This window comes from Falco naumanni, chromosome 9, assembly GCF_017639655.2.
Source record: "Falco naumanni isolate bFalNau1 chromosome 9, bFalNau1.pat, whole genome shotgun sequence".
In the NCBI taxonomy this organism is placed as follows: domain Eukaryota; kingdom Metazoa; phylum Chordata; class Aves; order Falconiformes; family Falconidae; genus Falco; species Falco naumanni.
Genome location: NC_054062.1, coordinates 50,007,325 through 50,021,891, shown reverse-complemented (window position 1 = coordinate 50,021,891; position 14,567 = coordinate 50,007,325). Strand labels below are relative to the sequence as shown.

At 42.0% G+C, this 14,567-nt stretch overlaps 1 protein-coding gene across 1 annotated transcript in view; it reads left to right on the top strand.

Annotated features, from left to right (window-relative positions):
• ADAM12 (ADAM metallopeptidase domain 12) overlaps nt 1-14,567 on the top strand; it is a 187,631-nt gene that overhangs the window by 153,333 nt on the left and 19,731 nt on the right. The window contains 4 exon segments of the mRNA XM_040607235.1: nt 234-411; nt 5,173-5,262; nt 6,682-6,877; nt 14,416-14,524. Coding sequence (XP_040463169.1) covers nt 234-411; nt 5,173-5,262; nt 6,682-6,877; nt 14,416-14,524 — 573 coding nt within the window.

The window sequence follows — 14,567 nt, the reverse complement described above, 5'->3', positions numbered from 1 at the left end:
GTGGAAAAGATGGAAATTCTCTTCCTCATAGTCAGAAATTCTGATAAATATTTTTGGCTCAATTTTACAGTGAATTGTTTTATCTCAATCCCATGTTAAAGGCTTTTAAAAAAATGAACACAGACTTCTTGTTAGTGCACAGATGTGCTAAAAGGTCACCAGCATGACAGGAGAGAGATGTTTCCATCCAGTAATACCACCTTTCCTTATGTCTCCGTGTGTTTTAATTCTAGCTATCCCTTTCCGATGGTATTCAGTAGCTGCAGTAGAAAGGACCTGGAAAACAGCCTGGAAAAAGGAGTGGGAATGTGTCTGTTCAACTTGCCTGAAGTGAAGGAGTCCTTTGGCGGACAGAAGTGTGGGAATGGCTATGTGGAAGATGGAGAGGAGTGTGACTGCGGGGAGCCTGATGTAAGACACCATCCGAGAATTGCTGCTCACCTCCTGTCTGCAGGTTTTTAACAGCAGAGTTGGTTTGGCACGTTTAGCACTACTTGGTGTAAAACAAAACTCTCCCTTCTCTGCTTCTGTCTTAGCTTAAACCTCGGAGTCTTCAGAAATGTGGGGAGTTTCTGCTTGACTTGCATTTGAGTTGCTAAAGTTCAGGCAGGGCTTTAGTTAAGAATGTGCTTGGTTCACTGCTAGAGAACAAGCTTTCTCATGGTTTGTCCAACAGAGTAACCGTGACTGTCATCTTCCTAACAACAGAAATCCCTTTAAGTGCTAGTTAATAAGCTAAACTCAAAATAAATTTGTTAACATTGCTCAGATTTCTCAAGATACCACGCATTAGCTGAAGGTTTGTTTACATATGTGAGAAGCCACTCGTAATATAAATAGTTATATAAATCTTAATATTGGCTAGGTACTTTTTTCATTGCAGCCAGCTTCAGGTTTTTGCTACAAGACCTTTCTCTCCATCACTATGAGGTTTTCCTTTGCTGCTAGCCCATTACCTTTCCAAAAGAAGCAGCCTCTACTGCCTCCCAAAAAGATAACTCCTACTTCAAAGATCATTCCATTTAGTTTACTGGATGTGTCAGAGGACTGCTCAGATTGGGAGGAGACAGGCAAAACCTGGGGGTCAAATAATATCTGAGTGGACATCCTTATCCCATGCTCATTGGCTGTATTCAATTTCTCTCAGGTTATCTGAATTAAATACATCAGCAGAGGAGGGATTTGTTTCCTGCGATAGATATGGTTCTGCAGACAAAATAGATTGGGTCAGTTAAAACATCGAGATACCGCTGTGTCCTGTCTGTACAGTGTATTGGATTTACACAAGCCATAAGGATTTCCTGACAGTTCACTCATTCTTCAGGGTAACGAGGTTGGAGGAAACAGGCTTATCTTCTTGTTTAAAGTCAATAGAGAGCAAGCAGCTTGCAAATGTCTTTCTAACCCAGTTATCTTCTTCATTTTCATTTTTGAATGTTAGTGATACCTTTTCAAGTCAAAGTCACTTAACATCAGCAAGCCCTGTCTTGATTTGCCTCTTCTTTCTATGTTGGGAAACAGGAGTTTGAGCCCAATTAAATTAATTTTGAATTTACTGCTATAATATGAGCGGTACCAGGAAACACATTAGATTAGTTACTAAATCACTGCCCAGTCATTTACCAGCTGAGTTTGTCGATAGCGTTGCAGTATTTTATGGCGTGGGAGGCTGTACAATAACGGATGCTGGTTGTATTTTATCAGTGGTCAGAATTAAATATCACTCCGAACATGCAAATGTAGGCAGTTGGTTGGGGTATTTCTCCTTTAAGGAAAACATTAGCCCTGTGTCGAGGTCTGCGCTCACTGACATTCCTTAGCAGTAGGACAGCAGTGGATTCGTGAGGGCGGAGAGCCGGGACTAGCAACACCTGTCACCCTTCAGGCAGCTCTGGAAATGCTAATGCGGTTGGGACTGTCTGACCACCTCCATCCATGCTACAATCTCCTGTGCGTCAGGTGCTGGTCGTCTTCTGGAGTATAATGGGTGCTGGCACGCCCACCACCAGGCTGAGGGTGTAAGACCTGACCAAGGATGGTATTATCCATTAAGTTCCAGCTCCATTTTGGATTATATTGCCAAAAATGTCTGATGTGCTACAGTGTCTGTAGAAGGAGATTTAATGTAGAATGCACGTGGAAAGACAGGAGAAAGGAGGGGGGGAGCCTTAGGCCCTGAGAACTGAAAAGTGACAGATGTAGCTAATTTTGTAACAGGCTGCAAGGGGGATCAGAAAACTACAAATTGGTAAATCAGAAGTCAGACAAATTACTTCCAAATGTAATTAAGAGCTAGTGCCTGAACAGCTGTGACATGCCAGGGACAAGTCAACACAGCTTTTGTGCCAGGAAATCTTGTGCAAACCTACCTCAGTGCTCTGAAGGACTTAGCGAGCGGGTGGAAAGGGACGATGCTGTTATTGCAGGAGTCCAGAGAGGCTTTAGACCAAAGCTGTTCACGAAGGCCTCTTTAGGAGACCAAAGAGCTGTAGGACGAGGGAATGCTGCATGGGCAAAAACTGGGTTAAAAGACAGGAAATACAAGCAGGTATAAATCATGCAGTTTGTGCAGTGGAAGGAGATCTGCTGTGATGTATCCATGAGATGTGTCCTGGGGACTACACAATTCAGCATATTCATAAGCAGCTTGGGAAGAGGAATAGTCTCGAATTTGCTGATGATGTTAGTTAGGATGGTAGAGATGAAAGCTGGCGGTGAAGAACTGCAGAGGAACCTTCTGAGACAGCTGGATTGGGTATTAAGGTGACAAATGGGATTCGGTGTGGAGTGATGCACGTTCCAAACATCACGTATAAGATGATGGACTCTGAGCTGACTCTGGCCACAGAGGAACAAGACTTCGTGCTGCAGTAAATAGTCTCATGAAAATGTCAGCTCAGTGCTCAAGACTGGTCTAAAAGGTAAATAGGCTGTTAGAAATTACTAGGGAAGAAATAGGAAAACAAAACAAAGCACCGGTAGGCCTCCATAAATCTGCAGCATGCTGCGTCTGGAACTGCGCGTGGAGTTCTTTCCCGCTCCTCCCTGATCTCAGGAAAGATAAAGCAGGATGAAAAAGGGTGGAAGAAAAGCAATAATGTGGTTCAAAGTTTTGAAGAGGGTCTGGCTGGAAGAGAAGAAAATGAAGGAAAATGTGGCAGAAGCTGATAAAATCGTGAATGAAATGGAAAGGGTGACTAAGGAGCGATCGTCTCCCGACAAGAACTGTGCAAGCGAAGCTAGAAAATGGCAGGTTTCAAACATGCAGAAGGAGCTGCTCCCCAGCCTTCGTCGATTACTTGCAAGTTCCTTTCCACTGAGTGTAACAGGTATAAGAAAAAGCCCATGGAGCCAAAGGAAAGCCAGGAGACGAGGAAGGTATCATGTATGTGATCTAGGTATTTCTATATGTATATCATGTAAGGACTTTCTTGTCCTTAAGCACTCTCTGCTGGCTGCTGGCAGGGGGACACCAGGCTGGAAGGGCAATAGGCTGACCCAGTGTGGTCTGTCTTGTGTTCTTAGATGAGGGGGGGTGAAAACAACACGTCCTGTCTGCAGTATCTGGCGTCGTGTAGGTGATGCTAGAACTGCTGTTGTGTTAGTCTCTTTGAGCCCAGGAGCCCTACACCAAGAAACCCACTCCCATCGTTGCTGTTGTTAGCGGTAGTAGCTAATGATACTAAACTACAACACAGCGGTAGTTTTGAGTGGCAACCTCCAGCCTCCAGCAGCCTTGTGAGCCTTTTCTCTTTGCTTGCCTGTTTATGTTAAAAACATTCCTGACAATTTAATAGCCCAGGCACAAAAACTATTTACCAGGCTCGTTCCCTACAATGAGTAATAAGTGAGTGAGCAATTGGAAATTTCAAAAGCTGCAGCAACATCATTCACAGAGCTGTGTCTACCCCAGTCTGCCTGTGGAATGCCGATTATTTCCATGGCTGGCTGGTGTAGGGCTAGATGGTGGGTTATAGGAGCTGACTCTTTCAGAAGGACTTTAATTGGACTGACATTCTTTTCCTCCACTCCACTTTTCTCATATTGCTACCGACGTGAATTTATAAAATGTGCTTCTGCGCAGAGGAGCGTTACTCCTTAAATACAGCAGCTGCACAGAAATATTTGCGTAGCCTGCTGCCTTCCGGCAACGATCAAAAATAGGTGCAGGAAGTTGTTCCGCTGCTTCAGAGCAGCACAAGCTTGGTATATTCAGGCAGATATTATCTAGGAAAACATTGAAATACTGTGAATCATTTTGTTTTTTATTTGTGAAAGCAGTGGTAGCTCTGTCTTCCACTTGGAACGCTTTGCAAAAGCCAATAAACTAACAAGAGGCTGTGAACATCATCCTAACCCACTTATTTTTCCTGTGTTCCCTATATTGTTAGTGATCCCTTGTTAAGTCAAACTGACTTAACACAGCTGAAGAGCAATTTTGTCTGCTCCTATTTTTGTTAGAGAGATGAGATTCCAGCACAGCCGATGTAACTTGCAGCTTGTGAACATAATCTTGGAAAAACAAATCTATTATTTTCTGAAACTTCTTACTAGCGTATTCTACTGTGAATAAAGTTTGCAAAAGCCCCACACATGCCACCATCTAATCCATAAGTGTGAAATTGGGATCTATCTCTTAGTGAGAATGCAATTCATACTCGTTTCATTTCTCAAAGCTCTATTACTGGCATATCCTGATAAGAGATTACACGGAATAGTGTCATCATCTTTCTTTGTGGCAGCCACCAGTCTCCCTGCAATACAGATGGCTGGTGAGCAACTATCACAAAATAGAGAGCTGCAGTTGTGAAGCTCAGTAGCTGCACCAGTGCAAATGGAGGCAATGGAACCATCCCACTGATTTTTGTGGAAATCAAACACCGTACTGCTGTATCAGGGTTGGTATCGGCATACTTGAGTTGTTTGTGATAGTTGAGATTAGATTCATAGCTAGAATTAACAAGCCTGCCTCAGCGGCTTCTCTGGTATTTGCTGCAATTATTGCACTTGTTGAATCTAAGGGCAGACGAGACTGTTTGGATTAAGTTGTAGAATTTCATGCATAATTCATTATTTCATGCCTAGCTTTTCTTGGCAGAGCTATAGGCACTCTCTTGATTTATGGTTCATTGTGACTGAAAGTTGACGGCTCTAAATTTATCCTCCATCTAGGAATGTACAAACCGGTGCTGCAATGCAACTACCTGTACTTTGAAGCCAGGAGCAGTGTGTGCACATGGACTTTGCTGCGAAGACTGCCAGGTGAACCAACGGAAACGTTTCTTATTCGTGTGGGTCGGGCAGAATTCCACAATATACCCAGCTACAGAGCAGTAAGCAAGGATGGGGAACAAGCAAACTGGTATCACTAAGCATTAAGACACTTGCATTCCATGTAAGCAATTAAAAAATTCTCAAATTATAACAGTTATTGAAGGAGCAGATCAACAGATGTCTTGATGGTGTCTCTGCTATTTGCAGCCACTTCATTTGCTCATGCAAAACCTCTTATTTTTCTGAACTTCTGTATGCTTTGATTTTTTTCAGGTGTATATGGTTGTTGTGCTCTGGCAAGCAGTCATCAAATGCTGGACACTTTTTTAGGGAAGACTTTTAAAATAATCATTCTGTCAACAGCGTATATAATTTTAATGGTAGACCATCAGCTCTTGTGGAATCCTAACATACTATAAAAAGCTAACTTGCCACAGACATCTACCTTCTTGAATTCTCAGACCATCTCTTGCATATGGGCTAATAAAGCATTCAGCCAGTTTCCATTGTGTCTGTGGCAACCATCTGCCTAAAAGCTCAGTAGCAGCAAGCTATCAAAACAGCCAGCAAATGCTTTTTAGCAAAATCAATCTTCATGTCCTTTTGCTTTTTACCAAAGGCGCTGTGGTGATGCAGTCAGAATTCAGCGCAGCTCCCAGAGCACACCCATCTTCTGTGGCTGCTGTTGATAAGCGAATGTTCAGACTGGCACACTGCACCACTGCCTACTAGCTGCCTTCAGCTCTGAAAAATGTAGTTATCCAGGGAAATCAGGACAAGACAGGAACAGTTACATGGACTAGTTGTATATTTAAGTTGAAGAAGATCTTGATGCCCGTGACAGTGCAGCATTTCCATGAGGAAATGCTCTTCCATCCCAGGAAGCTGTCAGGCAGCTGAACCCAGAGTCAAGTGGGATGGTGGCTTCGTGAGCTGTAACATGACACATAAAACATTACGTGATCAGCTGGCCGCCCTGGTCCCTGCAGTGATGTTAGAGCTGTATGGATGGAAAGGTTCCTAATTTGACTTTCAGTCAGTGCTATGGGGCACACTTTGCGGTACAGTCCGACACGTTTCCGCGCCTGTGTGCTTAGGCATGATTGCAGGAGGCACGCCAAAAACCTTGGGTCCTACCTGCAACGAACCAAGGTCTGGGTTGACCTTCTGTCCTGAGCCGTGTGAGCCATGTTTGCAGCAACTTCAGCTTGGCCCTCCTTCCTGCCAAACCATTCACAACATGTCAAATAAACATATTTAAAAAGCTGTATAATCCTTGCACTGTCCTCTGCGGTCAGTTGGTGCAGAGCCAGTGGAAAAAAGCTGTTCATGTGCTGCATGGTTATACCCCTGCATAACTCTTATTGTTCGGGAGCACAGCCGTTGACATTTTTGTTTGTTTTGCAGTTAAAACCAGCGGGGATTTCTTGCAGAGAGTCAAGTAATTCCTGTGATCTGCCAGAGTTTTGCACAGGAGCCAGCCCTCACTGCCCAGCTAACGTGTACCTGCACGACGGGCACGCGTGCCACGGGGTGGACGGCTATTGCTACAATGGCATATGCCAGACCCACGAGCAGCAGTGTATCACGCTCTGGGGCCAAGGTGAGTTTGAGAACGAGGAGATCTGTTTATGAAACAGGCTTGGGGGAGGGGGAGGAGGGAAGCGTGTGATTTGGAGGAATTTTATACAGTACCAATCTGTATCTCTTCTTTTCTGAAATGGAGAACTGGATAATGAGGGAATCATTTTGTGATTCATTTCAACCTTGATTTGCAGTCATGTTCATTTCTTGTAGCAGGAGGTAGAGAGCAACAGCAACTAGGTTCATTCTGCAGCACCGCTGCAAACGGCTGGGTGAACTTAGACAAATCATTTAATACTGACTTTAATATGGCTTTCTGTCATCCTACAAAGTGCCGACCGCTCTTGGCAGGTTGAAATCGTACCCCATTTCAGAGTGGTATGTAAGCTTCCTCCCGTGCTCTAAATTGCTCATCTGCAAACCATATATGTTTGTCCACATCCCAAAACAGAGTTGGGTGTTTGACATTAACAGAAGATTCTTGTATCATTGTGTACATTTTATTACTTAGTGTTACCTGTAAACCTGCCTCCTGACAGTACTCTTAGCAGAGGATGCACTGAGGCAGAAAGAGATTTTGTTCTTCCATGGGAATTTACTTCCTTTTTGCACAAATCTAATAGCATGAGTTCTTGGGTTATCCTAAACAGATGATATCACAGGAAAGCTGTTCACCTTTCGGTATTGTCCTGTGGTCCTTCCACTATAACGCAAGGATTAACTCAGCGTTTCGCTGGGGACAAGTCACGTCTCCTTCAGCATCTCACTTACCCCTTCTCTCAAATGGGAGAAGCACTTTTACCTCTCCTGAGGAGGAGCATTAGATAGATTTAATGTTTTTTGTATTAGAGAGAGAGATTTAATTATTTCTTTTAAAGTAACTTTTTCAGCTCCCTTAGCCTCTTTCAATTCAGTATCTCTCTGCCTTTAACTCTGTTCCAAAACTTATGCATCAATATAATGACACACAGATGTTCCCCTTGGTCAAAACCCTCATCAGAAGTCTGTTGAAGAATTTGTTATCTTCACAGGGACTTGGACCATTCACAGGGTTGTTTTTTTTTTTAAAGAGCATGAAAACATTTCAAGAAGTAGTGCCGCTGATACAGATAACAGGTTAGCTTGGTCATGTGGGTATAAGAACACGTTAGAGGAATTCCACTTCAAAATTAAACTCCCCACGTGGAACAAACCATGCATCTGATATACTCCTCCGAATCCCATACGTGTCACAGAGTTAATATGAGCTCATATAGGCATGTACAATTATAGCCTCTAGTCTTAGTCATACTGGGATTTTTAATCCCCTGGATACAGAGACATTTTCTCTTATATAAAGCAAAATCTTCTTATGAACCAGTTTCCCATGCCATGGAAAGTTTCTCGGTCAGACTGTTCATAATTTTAGTTGCTGAGAAAAATTTAGCTAAAGGTCAGGGAACTGAATTTCTGCAGCTCCCTTGCCAGGTCTGTTTCCTCACACAGCAAGTCCTCCAAACCCCCTGGGCTCCCCCAGTTCTTTCTCGTCTTTCTTCTTGGGACTATTCAATATGGGCACAGCTGTGCATGGAGTCTCCAGTGGCCAAGGCTATGGGGGATGGTTATGAGAAAGATGACTGTGTTAAGGACAGAGGACAGACTTAAACTGGAATACCTTTGTTGTCTTGGGAATACCCAAAGATAAAGATTTTGAAAGGGAGGATGGACATGACCAAACCTGAACCAAAAGGCTTAATTCTTATCACATTTTTGGAAATAGAAATAATGCCAGTAGACTAATTCTTCAAACAGTGTATAGGTAGGGTTCAAGCAAAAACCATGGCCAATATTGAATTTGCAAGAAGGAAGAAACAAGATTGAAAGACTAGGGATGTGAATATCCACCACTTGATCAGACTTCCATCTGGTTGCAGTATGAGCTGGCAGATGCAGGATGGAGTTGGAAGAGGGCTAGGTGGACTATGCAGTTGGGAAAATAGCATGGTAGTAGACATAAAAAAACCCTTTCTCTCCAGCCTTGCTTGCAGCAGAAAGAGAGACTTGTCATTCTAAAATGTTGTCTCTGGACTTCACATCAAAAGGATACATTTGAACCTTTCGCCAGATTTTTTTAATGGATTAGAACTGTTTTTAACACCTCTGTGTGTTGGAGTGAAGGAGTAGTTGTGTGGGTTTTTTGAAAAAAAAAAAAAATTGTACCAAAAAGAAAAAACAGATCATAGTTCATTTACCTTAATTCCTTTTTTCTTCTTCCCAGTAGGAGAAAGCCATGCAGAAAAAAATACAATAACTTCTCTTAAAATAATATTCAGTATATTGAATTCCTTATCGATGGCTTCTTTTGTACATCCTTCTTTATTCATCAGGTTACAGATGTCCAGTAGGCCAATGACAAACATCAATCTTTATATTTTTAGATCTAGTTAATGAAAAATGATGAGCATTGTCAGAGCTTGTTTACATTAGGCTGAGCAACAGAAACCTGTTTCCAGAAAGAAGTACTTGCGTTTCCTTGGGGGTTTTTTGTTACACTCAACAGATAAATTCAAATGAAATAGAGGAACATTTTGTTGCTATTCCGTGTCTGCCATGGGATGGAAAACTTGGTATGGAAGAGGGGAGGAGCACCTGGGCACAGCCTCTGAATATAGCCATAAATTCTTCCTAAAGACCAAGTTCATTCCAGTCTGCTTCCAGAACATACAAATTTATCTCTCTCTCTCTCTCACCATAATTCGTGTCATTTTTATCCTTAAGGAGAAATATGCATGAATTGCTTGTGACCTTTTTTTGTTTCATATTCAAAAAAATCCAATTGCACTGACCTGAGCTGTTGATGGTAGTGTGACTGAAAGACATCGATGGTAAGACACGTGTAATGGCTGGTACTCCATTGGCACTTTGCAGGAGCAACTAGATAAGCAGATAAAGCTACTTAAGGGAGAGAAATTATCGATTACCAAGGAATGGAAGATTCTCAGCTTTAGACTCATGTCTTTTTCTACATTAACAAGACAATGGTTCTTTAGGGAAGGAAAGGAGACGTTTGTCAGTGGGTTTTCCTACGTTTCCCCAAGAGGGAAAAAAGCAATGATTTGGGGGAGCCAATGGCAGGCATTGACTTAATAATTCGAACATACTTAAATTTGTTGTATAGACATGACCATTTGTTTAGGAAGGAGCAATCTTAATTTTAATGCCATTGGTTGTTACAAAGGCCTGTCACTGGTGTAAGAGCTTTGCAGCTGTTTCCAGGTGCAACCCTATAGGCAAAATAGATAAGTTTCCCATCTAAGTTTGCTAACTAAGCCATTGCTAACTGCTTTTTGTGTTTGGTTGGTTGGTTGTTTTTTTAAATATTAATTTGTCCAAGCATTGTAAAGATTTGGATTCAGTAGGATCAAACCGTTTTGATCATCACAGATTGATAGCCAGGCCTTTTCTTTTGGAGACATGGAAGGCATTAACCCATCTTCTCAGAGGTAGTGAGAACTAGAATGCTCCTTAAAAGCAAAAAATAACAGCTCAACCCCATCTTGCTCTTGCACAGACTAACAGGCATCACCAAGATGAAGAGAGAGGCTAAGGGGAGCTTGTGGAAAGTTTGCTTTGCATTATCAGTGCACTAAAACAAACGTAATGAGATATAAAACCCAGGTGCAAATCACATGAGCAGAGTGCATATTTTTATGCTTATATTTATTTATACAGTTGTTTGTGGTGCTGCTTGGCACAGCCTGAGCAATAGAACTCCAGTCTGTTACTTGGAGACTGGGGTTTTATTCTCTTCCACACCCTTAAACACTGTGTAATATTTTTTTTAAATAAGCCTTGAGACGATGCTGGGAGCTCAATTGAAATATCTTTCTTTTCTGCTGTCAGGCTGATAATGAGCATTTCTCTGCTCATGGAATCAGCACCATGGTCAGAAATTTCTCCCTTCTCTTTCAGGAGACCGTGACGGTGTTTTGTTCATTGCAGCAGGTCCTGTACTGATCTGAAATGACACAGCATTTCTGTATCGCTTCCAAAAGTGTAGAACATCTCTCTTTTTTTGCAACTATACAGGGAAAGAAGTGGGCTTATCAATATACACATTTGGAGAGGAAAAAAATAAAATAAAATCTACAGGCTGAGAACCGCAGTGGTGAGCTTTGACCTTCTGCAGTCTCAAACGGCTGATTTAATCCCTTGAATAAGGCTTGGCGTGGAAAGGCTGGCAGGACCTTAATTACAGGGTCACGATACTGTAATTATCAATTGCAAAGTGAAATAAACTCTGCTTATCCAGCTCAAAGCACTTAATAACAACTGGAAATCTTTCACAAATCATTTTGCCTTTGCCTGTAGAGGTAGCAAAATAGAGAAAGACAGGACTTTCTGCTTCAGTTTATGTGGTGCCATCATGATGAATGGGTTACCTCCAGAAACAGAATGTTACAATTCTCTTCCTTCAGCATCCTCTGAAAACCTCCTTTTAACTTGGGAGCTCCATCTGTTCGGCTTCTTACACGCTGATATGTTTTCATCTGTTAAAAAGTCCAAATATTGTGAGAAACCAGTCAGGGAGGGAACAGCCATCTGAATCCCAAGCAACAACGTGTTTTGGTTTGATACCAAAGACAGAAATGGAAGATTTTGGGTTCCAAGCCACAGACGATCATTGGGTACCAGGTGTTTTCATACACAGACTGCTCCAAGCCTGGCAGAGGAGCATTTTTTTTGTACTCCATGAGGTCTTTTTTCTTGTCAAGTATGATTGGTTGGAGCTCAAGCGCACTGCAAGAATGCTGCAGATGTGTTCTTCTTCCTGCAGGCTGCTTTCCATCATGTGTAGCACACTTGACTTCTACATTCAAAAAAAAAAAAAAAACCAAACGAAAAAAAAGGTTTCACCAGGTGAAAAAAGAAGATAAATTCCTTAAACTCTCTTAGAATTTCAGCAAGCCCTTTGTCTTTTTAATGCCATGATTTTTAATAAGGTTTTGTTAGGTCACTTACAGTCAAAGTGCAGGACATGAGCATTCATTTTGCCTTTGGCAGCTTTTGGAGCAACGCACCACTCCGGGGAAAATGTGTCTGCGCTCTGGGCTGCTGCTGACACATCTCCAGGGAAGCCTCCAGTCATTGCAATGCTACTTACAGGTCCTTTTTGAACTAAACTGTTCTATGAGTCTGTGATTCGCCACTGGCTGAACTAATTGTGGCACAAGGCTCCTGGCCAAGAAAAAAGCGAGACCCACACCAATTGCATATCATCATGATAGGTGGTTGCAGGGCTTATTCCTTTGGTGAGGTAGGTTTGAGGAAGTTGGTCTTTGCAGATGTGGGAGGAGATGCAGTCTGACTTGATTTCTTGCTTACAGCATGTTTTTTTCCTTCCCTCCTCTTCCCTTCTAAAGCTGGCATATGTTAATGTTTGTATCAAGCTGAATAGTTAATGTCCCTGCCCTGAAAGATGAGGAGGGATCTATATGCTGAAAATGGAAATTTTACATTTGCCTTTCGCACAGTGCCTTGTCTGGATGCTTTTGTTGATTCTTTGATTATTGCTTGTGGTCTAATGAAAAGAAGTGAAAGAATGCTGTCTGAGTCCCTTTTAATAGTTCCAGATTTTAGAAATAGTCTGAACTCAGCAAGCTTGATCGTAATCTTCCAAAGAATTTCAGGCTCTTGTCCTGCTCTCCAGGGAACTAGCAGCTCATATTCTGTTCCTTCTGTGCTTGCCTTTCTGAGTTTTCCAGTTTAAGTATGTAAAAATGTTAGAAGGAAAAAAGGGTGCCATCTTAAGCCTCTCCAAGTTTTAACATTTTGTCCTTAAAAGCATTAGATTGCTGTGCAGCAGTATATAGTATTAGTCAAGCTTCTGACTGTGAAATGCAGATAATTAATTGAGGCTTTAATCTCTGAGTTATTAGTGAAAAGAACCACACTAACTGGAAGATTTACAATCATATTTGTATTTTCTTCTCCAGGAATCTGACCCCTTTTTTAAGAAAAAAAAAACAAAAAAAACCCCAAAAAAAACCCAAACAAACAAAAACCTACAAACTTCTTCCTCTTTAAAGGATTTCAAATGAAATCTTCAGCATGGTTTAATTAAATACGTTTTACCCACTGTTAGAGGCATACATGCTTGGAAGTGGCTCAAAACATTTGAAAAAAATGTAACATTAACTCAGATATTCTGTCTCTGTTAAAAATCAGGGAACACTGTACAAATGGCATATTCTCCACCTTTAGGATCATTTACTGCCAGATCTTTTCATTTCAGTTTGGCTGATCTATCAAAAGTACAAAAATGCATCTAGCAGATCTCTGTGAAGAGTTCTAGCCATTGTATCTCCTTAACACTTTGTCTCCTCAAAGCAAGTCTGTGTATTGGAGTAGTTGAAATGGTGGCAATGACCTGATTGTGCTACTGGTTATCTTCATGGAAAGAAACTATGGGGTAGCAAAGGGCGCAGCAAAAGACCTCTTATCTTGCAAGGAGCAGCAATTATTGGCTGGAAATAGAAGCCACACTCACAACAGAACAAAGGGATTAAATTATAATACGTGAACTAATTAATTCTTGCAACAGTCAAATCAGAGAAGTAGATCCTCCACCTCTTAGACCTTTCATACAAATGTGTGTATCTCCCCCTAGAAGATTTTCAGCAGTTGATCATAATGGGGGAAAATGGACAGGAGATTGTCTGTGTAAGACATTAGAACAGGCGTCCTCATAGTACCTTTTAACTTCTAAGATTTAAGGATGAGTAATCTGTCTGCACAAACATTTCCAGTACTACTCCCACCAGGGAAGTTCCTTTGCCGTTAGGATATGTCTCCACCATAAAGGACTACAGTAGATAAGAAGCAGATGCTGCCTGTCTTCCCAGATTCCTATTTCCACCACCATGGTAGAAACGACCCTTCTTTCAAGTCAGTCTTTCCTCTCAGGAGTGGATTTACTAAGAATTAAAGTAGGGATGGGTTCCCATCCTCTCCCCAGTACATTAGCTTGAGCTAACAGCAGCGTATCCTCTTTGCCATGTCATGTGGTCATGTTTTTACAGACACGTGGTACTCTAGTTTGCAACTGTTTTGTGGTTTTTTTCTGGTTTCTTGTTGTGCTGAGTTGCTTTGGCTTTGGCTTCAGCTTCAGCTCCTGGGGTCTCACTACAGTCCTGTGGGCTTCTGTAAAAATAAGGGAGCTAACTCACCAGCTGGCCTTTGTCTTTCTTCACCAAACTAGATTTGGCATTTCCTAAAAATTTTTGTGTCCTAGGAGGATTCACAAGAGGGATACCATCTAGAGAAATTCTGAAAGAGAATCTGAGTTCTGCATTCTCTATTACTCAGCATTGCCAAGAGAGACAAATAACAGTGGAACGAACCCCCCACACACATTCAGGCTCTTCAATTAGCATGCTGATCCAGCACAACTGTGGTGGTGTGCTCCATCAATATGCAGATCACATTCTGCCTTCCCCTAAAGCATCAGTGGAGCCCAAAGAACATTATTAAAAACACCTTGTATGAGATGAAAGTTCTGATTAGGTTTTGTTTCAGGTGCGAAACCTGCTCCTGGGATCTGCTTTGAGAGAGTCAATTCTGCAGGTGATCCTTATGGCAACTGTGGCAAAGACTCCAAGAGCTCGTTTGCTAAATGTGAACCCAGGTAGGGACCCTCCCTGCAAACACAGGAACAGATGCTGGGGGTG